The 19,647-nt window shown below is 41.4% G+C and overlaps 1 protein-coding gene across 4 annotated transcripts in view; it reads right to left on the bottom strand.

Moving 5' to 3' along the window:
- LOC132404848 (probable ATP-dependent RNA helicase DDX4) overlaps positions 1-19,647 on the bottom strand; it is a 74,757-nt gene that overhangs the window by 50,282 nt on the left and 4,828 nt on the right. For 3 of the 4 annotated variants that reach the window (XM_059989398.1, XM_059989400.1, XM_059989397.1), the window contains exons 2-3: positions 11,958-12,069; positions 11,819-11,870 (exon numbers count right to left, since the gene is read on the bottom strand). In XM_059989398.1, the coding sequence (XP_059845381.1) occupies positions 11,819-11,870; positions 11,958-12,069 (164 nt within the window). Of the gene's footprint in view, positions 1-11,818; positions 11,871-11,957; positions 12,070-17,624; positions 17,897-19,647 lie in introns of all 4 variants that reach the window. The other variant, XM_059989399.1, reaches the window with a different exon arrangement.

A 19,647-nucleotide genomic window follows, 5' to 3' on the forward strand; every position in this document is an offset into this window, starting at 1 on the left:
TCAGCTTTTATTTGGGGCTGGGAGTAGAGAAGGAGAGTGTGTGGTGAAAAAAATATCATCTTTGGAAAGTGGCAATTATATGGAACTAGAGAACAATAGGCAGCCAAAGTTAACCGAAATAAAATATTCACCCAATGGTCATCGCTCAGTCACAGTAATAAATATTTGTGAAATTATGTAAAAAGGCAGTAATGACCTGCAAAGAGTACTGGTAATGAGAAAAGTAGACCATCAATGATGATCAGCTATTCATTACAAAATTCAGTTTAATAGGAAGTACATGTAAATAAAGTATGAGTTTATCAATCAGCTATCAAAAGGAATAAGCAATACATCAAGTCAACTGCCAGATTAACAAAAGCATGTCAAGAAAATTGCAACTGCTTTTTCATCCCATATCCCTTGAGTTCAAATGAAATCCCAAAATATTGTTTTAAATGTATTCACAGCACCCACACTCTTAAAAGGATTTTAAAGACTTTTGTAAAATATGATTTATTGTTTAGCAAAGAAATTGCTGTCAAAGACAACCTTTGTTGTCCTCAATTCCTGAATTGCTATTGAGCCACTTGAGATACAGGACTTTCCCTACATCAAGACCACACCAACTATTGTGTTCAAAAGTAAATTATCAAAGCACAAGATTAATTTTCCTGCATGCATTCACAGAAGATATATATTAGAACTAATGAAAAGCCAAAGACTAACAAAGCAAACAATGTGCAAAAGACAAACTGAGCAAACACAAAAACCAAAGAATAATAATAAATGAGAAAATAAATACTGAGAACACAAGTTGTAGAATCCTTGAAAGCAAGTCCACATGTTGCAATCAGTGATCAGTTTAGTATTGGGAGTGAAGTTACATCTTGTGCTAGTTCAGGTGTTTGATGGTTGAAGGGTAATAACCAATTCCTAAACCCGGTGTATGTTAAGGCTCCTGTGCTTCCTTCCCAATGGCAGCAGTGAGGAGAGAGCATGGCCTCCTCAATGATTGATGATACTGCTTTCTTGTAAATATGTGGAGAGGAGGGATTTTCCTGTAATGGATTGATCTGTATCCATCCTTTTCTGAGTGAAGACGACTTTTCTGTTCTTGGGAATTGGTGTTTTCATACCAGGAGGTGATGAAACAAGTCAGGACACTGTCCACCATCCATTAAGTTTAGATGACATTCCAAATCTGCATAAACTTCTCCAAAGTAGAGGTACTGCTATGCCTTCTTTGCAATGACTAACACGCATCAGACCTGGGTTGACTGCTCAAAATGACAACACCAAGGAATGTAAAGTTGCTGTCCCTCTCCACCTCTGGCCCCAAATGGGGACCGGCTCATGGACATGTTTGCCTCCTGTAGTCTACCATCAGCTCTTTGCTGTTGCTGACATTGAGTGAGTGTTATTGCTGTGGTACCATTCTATGAGATTTTTAATCTCTCCTATATTCTGATTCACCACTACTTTTGATTTAGCCAACAATGGTGTCACCAGTGAACTTAATGGCATTGGAGCTGCAGTTAGCTTCAGTCATAAGTGCAAAGCAGAGCAAGGGGCTAAGCATACAGCCTTGTGATGACCTGCACTGATGGCGATTGTGGAGATAATGCCAATCTGAAATGACTGGGGTCTGAAAGTGAGGAAATCAAGGATCTAATTGCACAAGGAGGTATTGAGGCCTAGTTCTTGGGAGCTTATTCATAATTTTGAAGGGGATGAGTGTTGTCTGCTGAGCTGTAGTCAATGAAGAGCATCCCGATGTATGCACCTTCACTGGTCATCCAGATGTTCCAGGGCTGAGTGAAGAGCCAATGAAATGGCATCTGCTGTGGGCCTAATGTGAAAAAAGGCAAAATGGAGCAGATCGAAGTCACTTCTCAGGCAGGAATTGATATGTTTCAATCACAAACCTCTCAAAGCACTTCAACACATTGATGCAAGTTACTAGATGATAGTCATTAAGTTCATCTTGGGCACAGGTATGATTGAAGCCTGTTGAAGCAGATGGAAACCTTGGACTGCTGAAGCGAGAGGTTAACTATTAACCACCTACCTTAATTCTATTCCCAAATTAAACACCATTTTATTCTCCTAACATTGTCATCTGCCAAAACAGGGCATTTATTTCGAGTTATAGCGCAATAACAGGCCTTAGGGCCCAATAAGCCCATGCTACTCAATTGCACCCATGTGACCAATTAACCTAGTTAACCACAGGTCTTCGAAATGTGAAAGGAAACAGTGTCTAGAAAGTTCTTTGGAAGTCAAGAATGAGGCATGACTCTTGAGGTTACAGCATTTTATTAAATGTTTATGAAGTGACTAGAAACATAGCAGCAGGAAACTAACTGTAACCAACTCACTTCATTGTGAGGAAAGAACCACTTGCTTCATGGCCATTAAAACCTGTGTGGATGAGTGTATGCCTACAAGACTTACTGTACATTCCCAAACCAAAAGTCGTGGACGAACCAGGAGGTACGTCATCTGCTAAGGCTAGATCTGTGACATACAAGTCTGGCGACTCAGGCCTGTACCAGAAAACCAGGTATGATTTGCGGAGGGCTACTTCAAGGGCGAAGAGACAATTTCGAATGAGGTTGGAGGCGACATCAGATACACGGCAGCTCTGGCAGGATCTGCAAGACATTTCCTACAAAGTGAAACCCAATAGTATGAATGGCAGCAATGCTTCACTACCAGATAAGCGCGATGCCTTCTATGTCTGCTCTGAAAGGGAAAATATAACTACAGCTGAAGATCCCTGCTGCACCTGGTGACCCTGTGATCTCCATCTCAGACCCAACCATAAGCTGTCTTTAAAGAGGGTGAACCCTTGCAAGGCAGAAGTCCCGACGGAGTACTTAGTAAGGCTCTGAAAACCTGTGCCAACCAACTGGCAGGAGTATTCAAGGACATTTCCAATCTCTCACTGCTACGGGCAGAAGTTCAAAAAGGCAACAATACCAGTAGCCGAGAATAAGTTGAGCTGCCTTAATGACTATCACCCGGTAGCACTCACATCAACAGTGATTAAATGCTTTGAGAGGTTGTTTATGACTAGACTGAACTCCTGCTTCAGCAAGGACCTGGACCCATTGCAATTTGCCTATTGCCACAATGGGTCAATGGCAGACGCAACCTCAATGGCTCTCCTCATGGCTTTAGACCACCTGGACAACACAAACACCCATGTCAAGATGATCTTCAACTATAGCTCAGCATTTAATACCATCATTTCCACAGTACTGACTGAGAAGTTACAGAACCTGGGCCTCTGTTCCTCCCTCTGCAATTGATCCTTAACTTCCTAACCGGAAGACCATTAACCTGTGTGGATTGGTGATAACATATCCACCTCACTGACGATCAACACTGGCATACCTCATGGGTGTATGCTTAACCCACTGCTGTACTCTGTATACACATGACTGTGTGGCTAGGCATAGCTCAAATACCATCTATAAACTTGCTGACAATACAACCATTGTTGGTAGAACCTCAGGTGTTGTAGGAGAGAGATACGCCAACTGGTGGAGTGGTGCTGCAGTAACAACCTAGCACTCAACATCAGTAAGACGAAAGAGCTGACTATGGACTTCAGGAAGGGTAACAGGAAGGAACACATACCAATCCTCAGAGGGAATCAGAATTGGAGAGAGTAAGCAGTTTCAAATCCTTGGGCGCCAAGATCTCAGAGAATCTAACCTGGTCCCAACATATTGATGCAGATATAAAGGCGGCAAGACAGCACCTATACTTCATTAGGAATTTGTAGAGCTTTGGTATGTCAACAAATACACTTCAAAACGTCTAAAGATGTACTGTGGAGAGAATTCTGACAGGCTGCATCACTGTCTGGTATGGGGTGGAGGGGCTACACCACCACTGAAAGAAGCTGCAGAGAGTCATAAATTTAGTCGGCTCCATCTTGGTTACTAGCCGACAAAGTACCCAGGACATTTTCAAGGAGTGGTGTCTCAGAAAGGCAGCATCCATTATTAAGGACCTCCAGCACCCAGGGCATTCCCTTTTCTCACTGTTACCATCAGGTAGGAGATACAGAAGCCTGAAGGCACACACTCAAGTGATTCAGGAACAGCTTCTTCCCTTCTGCCATCCAATTCCTAAATCGACATTGAACCCTTGGATACTACCTCACTTTTTTTTAAAATATACCTCATTTCTGATTATTTTTTCTTCCATATTCTGTATTACATTGAACTGCTGCTAGCTTAACAAATTTCGCAACACACACCAGAATAATAAACCTGATTTTGACACCATCTGGTCCAGGTGACATATCTACCTTTGTTTCTCCAAGAATCTTCTCTCTAGTTATGTTTACTTCACACATTTCATGACACCAGGATCTTACACCATACTGCCAGTGTCTTCTACCATGAAGACTGATGCAAAACTCTGTCTGCCCACCATTTCATTGTCCCCCATAACTACCTCTCCAGTACTCCGATATCCACTTCCTTCTCTTTTACACCATGTATCTGAAGAAACTTTCGGCATCCTCTAATACTATTGACTAGCTCACTTTTGTGTTCCATTTTTACCTTTTAATTTTTTTTTAAAATTGGCTCCTGTTCGTTTTTAAAATCTTCCCAATCCTCTTACTTCCTACGAATTTTTGCTCTATTATATGCCCTCTCTTTGGCTTTTATGTTGGATTTATGTCTCTTGTTAGCCACGGTTGTATCATCTTTCCTTCAGAATACTTCTTCCTCTTTGGAATGTATATATACCGTGGTTTCTGAATTGCTTCCAGAAATTCCAGCCATTGCTGCCTTGCCATCATCCCCGCCAGTGTCCTTTTCCAACCAATTCCAGCCAACTCCTCCCTCATGTCTCTGCAATTTCCTGAACTCCACTGTAACACTGACTCTCCTCAAATTTCAGGGTGAATTCCATCACATTATCATCAATTGACCCCAATGGTTCTTTTATTTTAAGCTCTCTAATTCTGGTTCATTGCACAACACCCAATCCAGAACAGCTGATGCTCTGGTGGGCTCAACCATGAGCTGCTCGAAACAGCCATCTTGTAGGCATTCGATAAATTTCCCCTCTTGGAATCCAAATTCCAACCCGATTTTCCATAATCACTATCCAAGTAAAAGTCTCCCATGACTGTTGTAATATTGCCCTTTCGTCATGCATTTTCTATCTCCTGTTGCAATTTCTAGGCCACATCCTTACTACTGTTCGGGAGTCTGTATACAACTCCCACCAGGGTCTTCTTACCCTTAGTTCTATCCACAATGATTCAACACCTTTCTGCTCTGTATCACCTCTTTCTAAAGATTTGATTTCATTTTTCACCAACAGAGCAACACCACCCTCTCTGCCTTCCTGCCTGTCCTTTTGGTACAATGTATCCTTGGACATTAAACTCCCAGCTATAACCTATTTCAGTCACAATTCAGTGAAGCCTAGAACATCCTTCTTTTCCCCCCCCCCCTCCCCTCTAGTCAGAGGGAGACTCAGTGCCAGAGACTCACCCACTGACACTTTCCTCTGTTAGCTCATTTCAACCCCCTCCCACCCCCACCAGTATCCAAACTGATATACCTGTTGTTGAGAGGGGATAGCCACAGGGTTATGTCCACTGACTCCTTAACCTCTTTCCCCTTACTGACTGTCACCCAGTTTCCTGTATCTTGCACCTTGGGTGTAACTGTCTTATCACTCTTTCAGCCTCCCAATTGATCATCCAGTTCCAACTCCTTAAGTTTGTTAGAAGCTGCAGTTGGATGCACTTCTTACAGTTGTAGCCGTGAAGGACAGTGGAGATCTCCCTCTGCCTTCTCACATCCCGCAAGAGCAGCATTCCACCATCCTGCCTATCATCCCTGTCCTAGCTGAGCAGATACAAAGGGAAGGAAAACAGGAAAAAAAAACACTTAACCTTGAGCTTTTCTTTCCTTTGATTTCTGGCTAAAGCCCCTCTTAGCAGAAGCCTCAAAGAGCCTTAAGATCATGACTCTGACTCTGCCCACTCATATGATGGACACTGCACTTGCCCTGCCTTCCTTTAATTTGCTCTTGCCAATCAATTCCAAACACTGATTGGTTACTGGTTAAAGCCCTTAAATCACTGGAATGACCCGCCTCTGCCTTTTATCCTTGGGCAGTGGACCTGATTGAAACCCCTCCTCCCAAAAATAAGGAAAGATTGAGTAGATTAGGACAGTATTCGTTAGAATGTAGAAGATTGAGGAGATTAGATAGAGCTATACAAAATTATGAGGGATATAGATAGGGTAAATGCAAGCAGGGTTTTTCCCCAACTGAGGTGGGACTACAAACAGATCATGGGCCAAGGATGAAAGGTGCAAAATTTAAAGGAAACACCTTCATTCAGAGGGCCAGTGGTCACTCCCCACTCAAGGACTGAGTTCAAGCTCTTGCTCTCCTCTATGCTGATGAAGGACGTTTTCAAAATTCTGGCACATTGATTATCAGTGTGGACTGGAGTTTATGTTGGTTTCCTTCAGTTTTTGTGTTTTCTTTCATTGCCGATAAGTTTCTCTTTGAGTGACAGAGGGTTTGGAGGGGTTGCGAGTTGCTTTATTTTTCCTTCACGTGGGAGGGGGATCAATGCATTTCCTTTCAATGACTTGCATTGTTTTTCTGTATTTCATGGCTACCTGGAGAAGACAAATCTCAATTGTATTCAGTGTAAAAGAACCTTTCAGCGTGTGGAATCAGCTGCCAATCCAAGTGGTGCGGACAAGCTCAAATTCAACATTTAAGAGAAGCTTGGAAAAAGTTATAGATAGCAAGTTCTCAGATCGGTAGCAGTGTTGACAGTATTTGTAAGTATGTACAGAATACATGTTGGAACCCCAGAACACATCAAGGAACACAGGTGTATACATCCAACAATCCCAAAAGCAGCAAGAAAATTAAACTAGAAAATGGGATGATACTTAAGATCTATGCCCCTACTAACAAAGAAATTGCTTTACTGCTTTACAGCATTCATTAGGCCAGAACAGAGAATCACCAAGACATTATCTGGGATGGATCTTAGCTTATCAAGTTTCTCGTGTAGCTAAGTTTTTCTTGGAGCAGAGACTCAATTACGACATACAAAAACATTCTGAACACGAGTGGGGTGTTTACAGTAGTAGGGAAAAAAAGGAAATTTCTTTATTTTATCCAAGTTGAAATGCCTCTAAATATTAACTGTTCACATGAGAATTTTTTGTCAGTAATTATATAGAAAGAAGGGGCCTCTAGTGGCAAATATTATCATTGCAATCCAGTACAAGGCTGATTCCAACAAAACACGGAAAGTCATCTAAGCAATGGCAGAGATGCCCACATCACCCATTATGGGACGAGAGGATTAGGCAGCAAACAATCTAGTGCTGATCTTCATCAACCTGACCCCAGAACACAATCAGAAACTCCGCAAAAAATTCATATCAAAGCTTCCAAAGACTCAAAGAAGCTCTTAAGATAGTTCACCCGGCAGAAGGCAAAGGCAAACCACAACTGTAACTTGCCACATACATGATTTCCCAATAGGTCAGAGGGGCATGGAGGGAAATAGTCTGCCAACTGGAAATTCCAGATGTGACCTACAGAAGGGCAAAGGTTATGGGGAGAAAGTAGAAGATTGGGGTCGAGAGGGAAAATAATAATGACTGAATGGCTGAGCAGACTTGGTGGGCTGAATAGCCTAATTATGCTCTTTATACCTCATGGTCCAAAAGTAGATGGAATAGATGGTAAGAAATTAACCCCAATGGCAAATATCTTTAGAACCAAAGAGCAAAGAACTAAGGGATAGAATAATGAATTTGAAGAAAAATTTCTTCCATCCAGTAGGTTGCTGAAATCTGGAACAGTGCCTGAGTTGCTGGAATAGTGAAGTATTCATACCAGATTGAAGTATCATTTAGACAAGTACCTGATGCACCATGGGGTTGAAGGCCACAAGCCAAATACAAGAAAGCATGGACAAGTTCCAGGTTGAAGACCTTTCATCCAGGGAGGGTGGAGAAAGAATTCCAGATCTGTCCTCCTTAACTTGCTCAACTCTCATGGCTTCCGTTTTCGCTTCCTGAATTCAATGAAAGGTGTTGATCCAAGCACTTTTTTTTTACAAATTTATCCTCAAAGGAACTTTGCCCTCATCATTAGATATTCCCTTTGTCCCATCCATTCCCCCCCCCCACTCCATGCAACTTGATATCATTTTTCTTTCATAGCTCTGATGAAGGATCTCAGCTGTTAATCTATCAGATCCTGCTTTCCATCCCAGAGGCTGCCTAACATGCTGAGTGTTCCCACAGTATTCATTTTTCCCCCCAGATTTCCAGACTTTTTTTTAAAAAAGCTTTCATTTAGGACAGAAAATTGCTGAATGACTAGCACAGCCACAGCAAACTGAAGTTTAAGGGAGATGGAGAGGAAGATTTATTTATTTATTTATTTTAAATTACTCAAGACTGGTGGGTACCTGAAATGCACCATCAGGGTCATGATAGAGACTGATACATAAAGACATTTAAGAGACACTTATATCGACATGCGACTGGAATACAAGTGGTTATGGGTGTAAAGGGAAGGAATGTACACAGATCAGAATAAGTTTATATAGGTCAGCACAAATAAGGGTAAAAGTGCCAATATACTGTGTGGTACTGTTCTGTATTTAATACCAGCCACCTTTAGCATCACAAAACTTAATTTTCCAAGACAAATTTTCCAGTCCCAATGCAAATTCTTACATCTTATCACACTGCCATTTTAGAGCATCTGTCCTTCATATCCAGTCTAGCTTCTGCGACATAATCAAATTCTCATTTAAGTCAACAATATACAATTACTAGCAAGACAACCTTATTTGCTCAAGGGCAGTTAACAGATGAGGACAGATCATTCTTAACATTATACAAGTTTTTGTGCTCTGCTCCCCTTTTTTTAAAAAAAAACCACATTGCAAAGAGACTATTTTGAAAATAGCCTTTTTGACAGAACCTCATTCTTCTTTGTAGGACAGACTGATCATGTCCTTGATTTGTTATTTTGTTTTAATTGCAAGCATATTTTGTAGTTCTAAACACAAAGCAGGAACTAAAAGAAAGCATTTTACTGTTACTCTGAATTTAGCATGTTTTGCAACTAATTGGAAACAATTTTAGCTGACAGAAAATGGAAGAGAATAAAAACTTAATGCAATACAAGTTAATTTGTAAAGAATGTGTACTTCACAAATTAAACAGCATTGAAACAGGCCCCATGACCCAACTTGTCCACCAGGACAAATCATGGGATTAAGAGTTACTCACAAGGAAAAGGTTCTTCAAGTTGACTCAATGTAGTTAAAGAATAACTGATCACCTTATAGTAATGCACATTTCTGAGGGGCATAAATGTGTAGTTGCTAAGTGGATTGCACTTTGTGGAAGAGTCTTCAATTACAAAGAACTTGAGGCAATGGGGATTTATGATGAGCAATTTGTCTGAGTGTTGCAGGTTTTTGGAAAAATGCTCACAGCATGCAAAGGAAGTAGAATTATTTGAGGCCTGGACAAATAAAATCTTTGGACTAAAGGAATCAAGTGTTTACCTGTGGACAGTGTAAAGGACCAAAGAATATGGCAGGTACATATGGGCAGAGAAATGGCAAATGAAGTTTATCTGGCCAAATGTGAGATGTTGTACTTAGAGAAGTCAAAATGAAAGGAGAAAGAATAGTTAACAGTAGACCCCTTAATAGCATTGAGGAGCAGAGGGATTTTGGCATCCAGGTTTACAGTTCTCTTATAGTGGCTATGCTAGTGGATCAAGTGGTAAAGATGCTGTATAGAAAACTCATCTTCATTGGTAGGGGTGTTGAGTACAAGAGCAAGTCAGTCATGTTGTAGCTATATAAGAGTTCTGATCACCCCATCTTGGAGAGGTGTGGAAAAAAACTACAGAACATAAAAGGATGTGGCTCCGATTGGAGGGTAAGAACTAAAGGAAGGAATCAATGGACGAGCTTGGGTTGTTCTCCCTAGAGTGGAAGCTCAGGGAAGGCATCACTTTATGACACTCGATCTTTTCACTGGGGCAAAAACATCATACTGCAATATGAAGTTAGCATCTCGTAGGCCACTTGTGACCCTGGCTATTCCCCCCCCCCCAAAAAAAAAAGGTTATAGCAACTATGAACTAGAGAGGAAGAGTATAAATGCACAAATGCTTTCCCATAAGATAAGCTGAGCGGGTGACAGCAGCCTTGGTGTGAGAAACATATTGTGCCTTGTATTTCTTATAGCACCTGCAAGATAAGCATAAAGGAGTAACTATTTACAAGGGCAACAGACTTTGGGTGGCAAGCCTGTACCTGTCTGCATCCAGACATAGTAGCAATTAAAACTGTTATACAAACAATTTATGACTGATAACATTAACAATTCTCATCTGTAGAGAAACTAAGGGGGGTGAACCCACATGCATCTGTGTATGTGACTGCATGAAATAAAGAGAACTGTATTATTTTCAGGAGGCAGAGACCCTCGAAGCAGCCTCCGAGAGAGTGCTTAAGGAGGGTTCTCTCGAGTAACTTGCTAATAAAGAGTTAAAGTTACTGTCACCATAGTAGGTGGTGTCTTTGCATATACTAGGGCAAAAAATTTTAAGGTTGGGGGTGGAGATTAAAGACAGTGAGTAAGATTTTTTCCCCCATTAAATGTCAGAGCAGGTAGTGTCCAGAGCAGGGGGTAGTAGAGGAATCAGGCAGTTTGGAGAAGTTAAGCAGCTTACAGACAGGACAGATTAACATGAATGGAATGCTGGCATATGTATGATAGAAGAAATTTAGTATAAATTGGCATCAAAAATCAGTACATCATGGGCCAAATGGCCACTCTACAGCTCTGACACTCAAGGTGGCAAAAATCTTCTTGAATGGCAGTCAGTCAATTTGGCCCAGATATGTATTTCTTTACATGAATATTTATCTATGTTACTCAACTGAATTACAACTGGGCAAAAAAAAAGACCAAGTCCCCAAGTAGCATACATAAGACAGCATTAGTGGAAACCAAGAGGAAAAAAGCTACAAAACACAAGGAGCTGGAGGTAAAGCGTAACAAACAGATTTTAAGCAAACTGAACGAAACTCTCCATTCAAGTTTGCCTCACCTTTTCCTTTAACACTGAGATCAAAAGGCATCTACCAAATGATTTTAGTGTACCTCTTTACAAGCTACTTCTACAAGACTTAGATCTGTCCAGTCTGTTCTGATGTCACGGGCCCCAACACATTGATGCAATTACAAAGGCATGCCAGCAGTTCTACTTTGTTCCGAGTTTGAGGAGATTTGGAACAGTTGGTGCAATGCCAAATTTCTACTGACGTATGGTGTTGAGAATTCTAGTTGATTACATCACAGAACCTCCAATGCACACTCACAGGACTGTCGATTCAGTTGGTGCCATTATGGGCATCGTGCTCCCTACCATCGATGACCTACACAAGCAGTGCCTCAAGGTGGCATCCATCATTATGGGTCCTCACCAACAAGATCATGCCCTTTTCTAATACTACCACTAGGGGGGAGGAACACAAAGCTGAAGACTGAACTATTCAGAAACAGTTTTTTTTCACTCCACCATCACACTTCTGAATGGTTCACAAACACATGAACGCTCCTTCATTATTCTTTTTTGCACCATTTTATAATTGAAAGCAGATTTCTTTGTACTGTCATGTTACCACAAATTTCACATCATGTTGAACAGTGATAAAAAACCAGATTCTGATTCAGAAAATTCTCAAATTTTGTTACATATAAGTTTTTACCTTTCAAACCTGAAGAGTGATTTCCATTGATATCATCATTCATTAGCTTTGCCTAAATTTAAAACAAACAAAATATCTCAATATGAGAAATTTCAATCTAAGAATCAGTAAAGATGTTTCAAAGCAACAAGATGCCTACCATATCATCAAAAGATGGGATATAGGTAACAGGCTCCATTTCAAATTCAGGATCCCAAACTTCTGCCATGTGGAAAAATCTAGTTAAACAATGGCTGCACACCAAACTATACCTTTAAAATAAGCAAATATACACATTAATAAAATTTATACAATCGTACAATCTATAGTGCAATTGTACTTAACCTTGTAACTGAAGCTTTCATTTTATACTCAAGAATCAGACTCATGGTAAGGAGATTTGGTATGTCTGAGATTCTTACAAACTCCTACAAATGCATATTGGAAAGCATCTCAGCCCAGAACAGAGCCTCTAATGCATAGAACCCAAACAGCTGCAGGGGTTACAGAAACATGGGCACAACCCCACAAAGGACATCTTCAAGAGCTGGAGCTCAAGGCAGGATCCATCAACAAGGACCCTCATCACTTGGGACATGCCCTCTTCCTGTTGAGGTGATGGTAGAGCAGCCTGAAGACCTACACACAATTCAGCTTCTACCCCTCCAGATTTCTTAACAGTGCCCAAACACAACTCCTTATTCCTTACTGCAATTTGATCAGTAATCGATGCAGACTGCAATGCTTTGGTGAAGAATGGCCTGTGGCCCATATCGACAAGCCACATGGCACTCAACTAAGAGAGACGAAATACTACTGATTTGATCTTCTGTGTTTTTGGCACTTTTGCAATCTGTACTATTTATTTTTTTCCCTCCCCACACATTTGGTGTTTGATGTTTTCTTCAACAGTTTCCATAGTTTTCCCTTGTGTTCGTGCAGGCAGTCATGAAACAAACCTCATACTTGTACAAACGTACCATGAATCTTTGTTTCTGCATTTATTCTAATTTATAGTAACTCCCCCCCCCCCACTGTACTACAGCCCCTGTCCTGATCCTTGGGGAACACCACTGGTCATAAAGACCTACAGTCACAATAATACCCCTGTAGCTAGCCTCAATTTTCACCAGCCAACCTAATTTTACATCTAGTCTACCAAATCACCATGGACCCAGAGACTTTTGTCAATGTAGGGAAGATTCACTACCCTAGCATCAATCATCTTCAAATACTCAAAAGGTAGGACCTCCCTTACACAAACTCATCTCCAGTAAATCCATACTTTTCCAAGTGTAAGTAAACCCTTACAGGACAAACCAACCACACAAGCTAAACATGAACCTTCTAGAAAATGGACAACTTTGAAGGATTGAGTTGTGCAGCAAAACATTGTAGCCATGAAAGTATTGTAATAAGCTGAGTACAGTCGGCCCTCCTTATCTGTGGGGGATTGGTTCTGACCCCGCCCCCCCCCCCCCACCGTGGATACCAAAAAAAAAGCAGACGCTCAGTGCAGTGGTCTTTAGGACACAGTGGAACCCCAGACTTTATTTAACATGCTTACTACAGTGGACATTAGGACCTGGCGGTGAAGCTCTGAATCCGCAGTGTTTCGGTTCATAAAAATAAACACGACTGAAAATAAGGTGGAGGTAAAGGTAATAAAGCGATCGGGAAGAGGTGAAACGCTATCAGTCATTGGAAAAGTGTTAGGCTACAGTCGGTCAACAATTGGAGCAATTTTAATGATGCATGTGAAAGGCCCCGATGAAAGTTACAATTATAGTTGGCCTTCCTAATCCGCGGATTCCGTATGCGCCGATTCAACCAACTGCGGATCAGGAAAACCCAGAAGTTCTCTCTCCAGGACTCTTTGCTTGAGCATGTACAGACCATTTTTCTTGTCATTATTCCCCAAACAATACAGTATAACAACTATTTACACAGCATTTACATTGTATTAGGTATTATAAGTAATCTAGAAATGACTTGGAAGTACAGGCAGTCCCCAGGTTATGAATGAGTTCCATTCCCGAGTCTGCCTTTAAGTCAGATTTGAAATCGGAACAGGTACATCTGGTATTATTTAGTGTCAGTTAGTCAAACATTTTTCTTAGTATTTAGTATATATTTTACCTTTCTATGCATATAACACACTTAAGAAATATACTTATTTCAACAATTTAACCACTGCGTTGCTTAATAACTGTAGCTTTCATCGGGGCAGGGCCTTTCACATTCTCCATTAAAATTGTTCCGATCGTTGACCAACTGTAGCCTAACGCTTTCCCGAAGACCGATGGTGTTTCACCTCTTTCCCATCGCGTTATTACTTATACCTTATTTACAATTGCGATTTTCATGAACAGAAACACTGCGGATTCAGAGCTGCACCGCCAGGTTCTAATGTCCACTGCACAGACATGTTAAATAAAGCCCGGGGTTCTGCTGGGTCCTGAAGACCACCGCACTGATACATGTTAAATAAGGGACTTGAGCATCCACAAATTTTGGCATCCGCGGGGGCTCCCAGAACCAATCCCCTGCAGATAAGGAGGGCCGACTGTATTACTAAGCAACGTAGTGGTTTAATTACTGAAATGCGTATGTTTCTTGAGTGTTTTATGTGCATAGGAAGGTAAAATATGTACTATATACTAAGAAAAACTTTTGACTAACTGACGCTAAATAATACCGGATGTACCTGTTCTGATTTCAAATCCGACTTAAAGACAGACTCTTGCTGGAGAGAGAGAACTTCCGGGTTTTCCCAATCCGCGGTTGGTTGAATCCGCACAAGCGGAATTCACGGATAAGGAGGGCCGACTGTACTTGATAGGAAAGGACCAGAGCCAACCTAACTGATATTTCAGTTGGGCTGTGGTAATGTTAATGAAGGATCTTGTCCTGAGTGCAAATGGTCAACTCTCAAGAGTTCACATGCTGGCAAGACATCAAGTGTAGATCACTTTTTGGGCCTGAAGCAAAGTATAATGTTTGAGTGAATCATTAAATCTTTATGCTCATCATGCACTCGTGCTGTTCCCAATTTTTGGACTCTTGCTTGGCTGAAAAACATCATTAGATTCACTATTCACCAACATTACCCTGACTGCACTGCTTTTGGCTTTCTCTTCTAATCTACCACATTTGTCTGAACTAAAGACCTGCAGAAAAGGTCCAATACAGTGGATTCTGGTTAAATGGGCCCTCAGTAAATCAGAACAGCCACTTATTTGGGAACAGACACAAAATGCTGAAGGAACTCAGCAGGCCGGGTAGCATCTATGGAAAAGAGTACAGTCAATGTTTCGGGTTAAGACCCTTCAACAGGACTTATTCGGGATAAATCTTAGAGTAAAATCTGATTTAAAAAAAATAGCCTGGATGCCCTTGTTTATTTTGAACACTATGCCACTTAATTGGGGAAGGGTAGAGTTGCCAAAGTTTCTAACCAGCATCAGATGCATGCACTTGCAATCAAACAGCAGTGCTTTTTGTCACCGATAGCTGGTGAGATTTTAAGCAGCAAGACAATTCAGAACTGTTTCAAGCACTCAGGCTTGGACATGAAAGTAAAACAATTTCAACAGTTCTGAACTATGAAGAATTCAGATACCGATCATCTTGAATGTTACAATGAAAAAAGATTTGGAAGTCGCAATTGTTAATAATGTTGTATGAAGGCACTATTATCAGCGCTGATTCTGTTCATTATCAGTCAATCAAAAGAACATGTACACAGGATAAATTCCTCCGTTAATAACTATTAGGAACTAACCAAAAAAAATTAGTAGCGTACTGTTGACAGTGTTCAAATTTGTTCTGCATGTCATTTAACTATGTAGGTTAGTTTAACAGTAGTTTGTCTTTTTTCTATACATTAACTATTTACATGAAACTTCGGTTAACTGGGGTACATGCTAAATTGGGTCAAAATGTACTGGTCCCAATTGAATAGAAAACAATGTACTTTGAAATCATCAATAAACATTCCCACAATATATGAAATCCTTCATTTTAGCAGGATCCAGCCTGCTAAGGAAAGTATGTGGGCCTGCTTGGTCATCGAATTAAAATTTGCTTGCACCTTGGTAGGACAAATACAAGGAGAGAGTACACTGTTAAGGGCAATATCCAGGTGACTGACCTTTCAGGGGGTGAGCAGTTAGGGAACAGTGACCACAATTCCTTAACTTTAAGGATAGCTATGGATAAGGATAGGTATGGTCCTTGTGGGAGATTTTGAAATTAGAGAAGGGCAAATTACAGGGGTATTAGACAGGAACTAAGTTAATTGGGAACACCTTTTCCTCTGGCAAGTCCATATCAGACATGTGGAAGATGTTTAAAAAGATCAGAGTAAAGGAAAGGTATGTTCCTGTCAGAAGGACAGACAAGGACAGAAAGACAAGAGAACCTTAGATTTCCTCAGACCTCGAGAGACTAGTGTAGAAATTGCAGGGGCCCTAGCAGAAATATTTAGAATGTCCTTAGCCACAGGTGTGGTGCTGGGGGATTGGAGGGTAGCTCATATTGTTCAGTTGTTTAAAGGCTCCAAAAGTAAACCAGGTAATTACAGGACGGTGAACCTGACATCAGTAGTAGGTAAATTATTGGAAGGTGTTCTGACAGATCGGATATGAAAGTATTTTGACAGCCAAGGGTTGATTAAGGATAGTCAGCTTGGCTTTGTGCATGATAGATCGTGTTTAATGAATCTTGTAGAATTTTGAGGAGGTTACCAAGAAAGTAGATGAAGGAAAGGCTGTGGATGTTGCATACATGGACTTTAGTAAGGCATCTAACAAGGTCCCACACGGGAGGTTTGTTCAGAAGATTCAGACACTTTGGTATCCATGGAGAGGTTGTAAACTGGATTCGAAATTGGCTGCGTGGAAAAAGAGAGTGGTGGTGGATGACTGCTTCTCAGACTGGAGGCCTATGACTAGTGGTGTGCCTCAGGTATCTGTGCTGGGACCATTGTTGTTTGTTGTCTACATCAATGACCTAGATGATAATGTGGTAAATTGGATCAGCAAGTTTGCTGGTGACACTAAGATTGGAGGCATTGTGGATAGCGAGGAAGGCCTTCAAAGCTTGCAGAGGGACCTGGACCAACTGGAAAGATGGGCCAGAAAATGGCAGATGGAATTTAATGCAGACAAGTGTGAGGTGTTGCATTTTGGAAGGACAAATCAAGGTAGGCAGCGGAACAAAGGGACCTAGGAGTTCAGATACATAATTCCCTGAAAGTGGCATCAGGTAGACAGGGTTGTAAAGCATGCTTTTTGCATCCTGGCATTCATAAATCAGAGTACTGAGTACAGGAGTTGGGATGTTATGGTGAGGCTGTACAAGAAATTGCTGCGGCCAAATTTGGAGTATTGTGTACAGTTCTGGTCACCTAACTATAGGAAGGGTATCAGTAAGACTGACAGACAGACATACTTTATTGATCCCGAGGGAAATTGGGTTTCGTTACAGTCGCACCAACCAGGAATAGTGTAGAAATATAGCAATATAAAACCATAAATAATAATAAGTAAATTATTCCAAGTGGAAATAAGTCCAGGACCAACCTATTAGCTCAGGGTTTTTGACACTCCAAGGGAGGAGTTGTAAAGTTTGATGGCCACAGGCAGGAATGGCTTCCTATGATGCTCAGTGTTGCATCTCAGTGGAATGAGTCTCTGGCTGAATGTACTCCTGTGCCTAACCAGTACATTATGGAGTGGATGGGAGACATTGTCCAAGATGGCATGCAACTTGGACAGCATCCTCTTTTCAGACAGTCCAGTTCCACCCCCACAACATCACTGACCTTAAGAATGAGTTTGTTGATTCCGTTGGTGTCCGCTACCCTCAGCCTGCTGCCCCAGCACACAACAGCGAAAATGATAGCACTGGCCACCACAGACACATAGAACATCCTCAGCATCGTCCGGCAGATGTTAAAGGACCTCAGTCTCCTTAGTAAGTAGAGACGGCTCTGACCCTTCTTGTAGACAGCTTCAGTGTTCCTTGACCAGTCCAGTTTATTGTCAATTCGTATCCCCAGGTATTTGTAATCCTCCACCATGTCCACACTGACTCCTTGTCAGAATGCAGAGAAGATTTACTAGGATGTTACCGGGTCTTCAGGAGTAGAGTTACAGGGAAAGATTTAACAGGTTAGGACTTTATTCTTTGGAGCGTAGAAAAATAAGGGGGGGGATTTGATAGAGGTTTACAAAATTATGAGGGGTATAGACAGAGTAAATGCAAGTAGGCTCTTTCCACTTAGATTAGGAAAGATAAACATGAGAGGACATGGCTTTAAGGTGGAAGGGGAAAGGTTCAGGGGGAACATTAGGGGTAACTTCTTCACCGAGAGTGGTGGGAGTGTGGAACAAGCTGCCATCTGACATAAATGTGGGCTCACCCTTAAGTTTTAAGAATAAATTGGATAGATACATGGATGGGAGAGGTCTGAAGGGTTATGAACTGGGTGCAGGTCAATGGGACTAGTGGAATAAAGTTTCAACCAAGACTAGAAGGGCTGAATGGCCTGTTTTCTGTGCTGTAGTGTTCCATAGTTCTATGGTCCAGAAAAGTGATGAATTTAGTCAAGAAAAATATGTAAAGCATCAGAAGTTGGGATCACATGAAAATTATAAAGCCAGAAAAGAACTCAAGGGAATTAGGAAAGCCATGAAAAGTCCTCGGCAAGTAGGATTAAGGTTTCCCAAGGCATTCTGAACATACATCAAGAGAAGCTAAGAGAGGGTAAGACCACTAGGATTGAGGGGGGGGGGGAGGGGGGAAGGGGGGGCTACATTTGCTTGGATCTAGAGAATGAATCAGGTACTTAATGAGTACTTTGCTTCAGTATTTACCTAGGAAAAGAATGTTGAATATCAGCAGACAAGTGCTGAGTGTATATTAGAGGTCAAAGAGAAGGAAGTGTTGGGTCTCCCAATGAGTATTAAGGTGGTCAAGTCCCCAAGGCCTGATGGGATTTAGGCCAGGTTATTGAAGGAGGCAAGAGTGAGATTGCTGGGCCATTGACCAGTATCTTCCTGTCCTCTCTAACCATAGGTGAGGCCTGGAGGACAGGCAAGTGGCCAACATTGTAGGTCTACACAGGAGGGGAACAAGGGAAAATCCTGGGAACTATAGACCGGTTAATCTCTCATCAGGAAAATTTGCTGAAGAACATTATTAGCAATATATAGGAGCATTTGGAAACCTGTGTCCTGATTAGGGACAGCCAGCATGGCCTTATGAAGGGCAGGTTGTGTCTTACCAACTAGATTCAGTTTTTGACAAGGTGATGAGGGTAGGGCAGTCAATATTGTCTATATGGAATTTAGTAAGGCATTTGACAAAGTCCGCCATGGGAGGCTAGACCAGAAGATTAAGATACATCACGTCTGTGACAAATTGACTGGATTGAGAATTGGCTTGTGCATTGAAAACAGGGTAGTGTTTGAAAGGATTTAGAGCCAAGTTCTGCAATTAAAGGGATCTGTGTGGGACCTTTGCTGTTTGTGATGTGTATAAATGACCTGGATGAAAAGGTTGGTAATCATCTGTAAATTTACCAAAATTGGGAGTTGTGGATAGTGTAGAAGACTGGCAAAGAATACAGTGCAATATAGATCATTTGAGGATATGGGCAGAGAAATGGCAGCTGGAATTTAACTCAGATAAATATGAGGAGTTGCACCTTGGCAGGGCAAGTGCAACAAGACAGTACACTATTAAGGGCAAGATCCTTAAGTATTGCTGAGCAGAGATCTTGGGATGATAGTTCACAGTTCCTTGGAAGTGGCTACAAAGATGAATAGGGTGGTTAAGGCAGG

The sequence above is a fragment of the Hypanus sabinus genome, chromosome 14 (genome assembly GCF_030144855.1).
Source record: "Hypanus sabinus isolate sHypSab1 chromosome 14, sHypSab1.hap1, whole genome shotgun sequence".
NCBI lineage: Eukaryota > Metazoa > Chordata > Chondrichthyes > Myliobatiformes > Dasyatidae > Hypanus > Hypanus sabinus.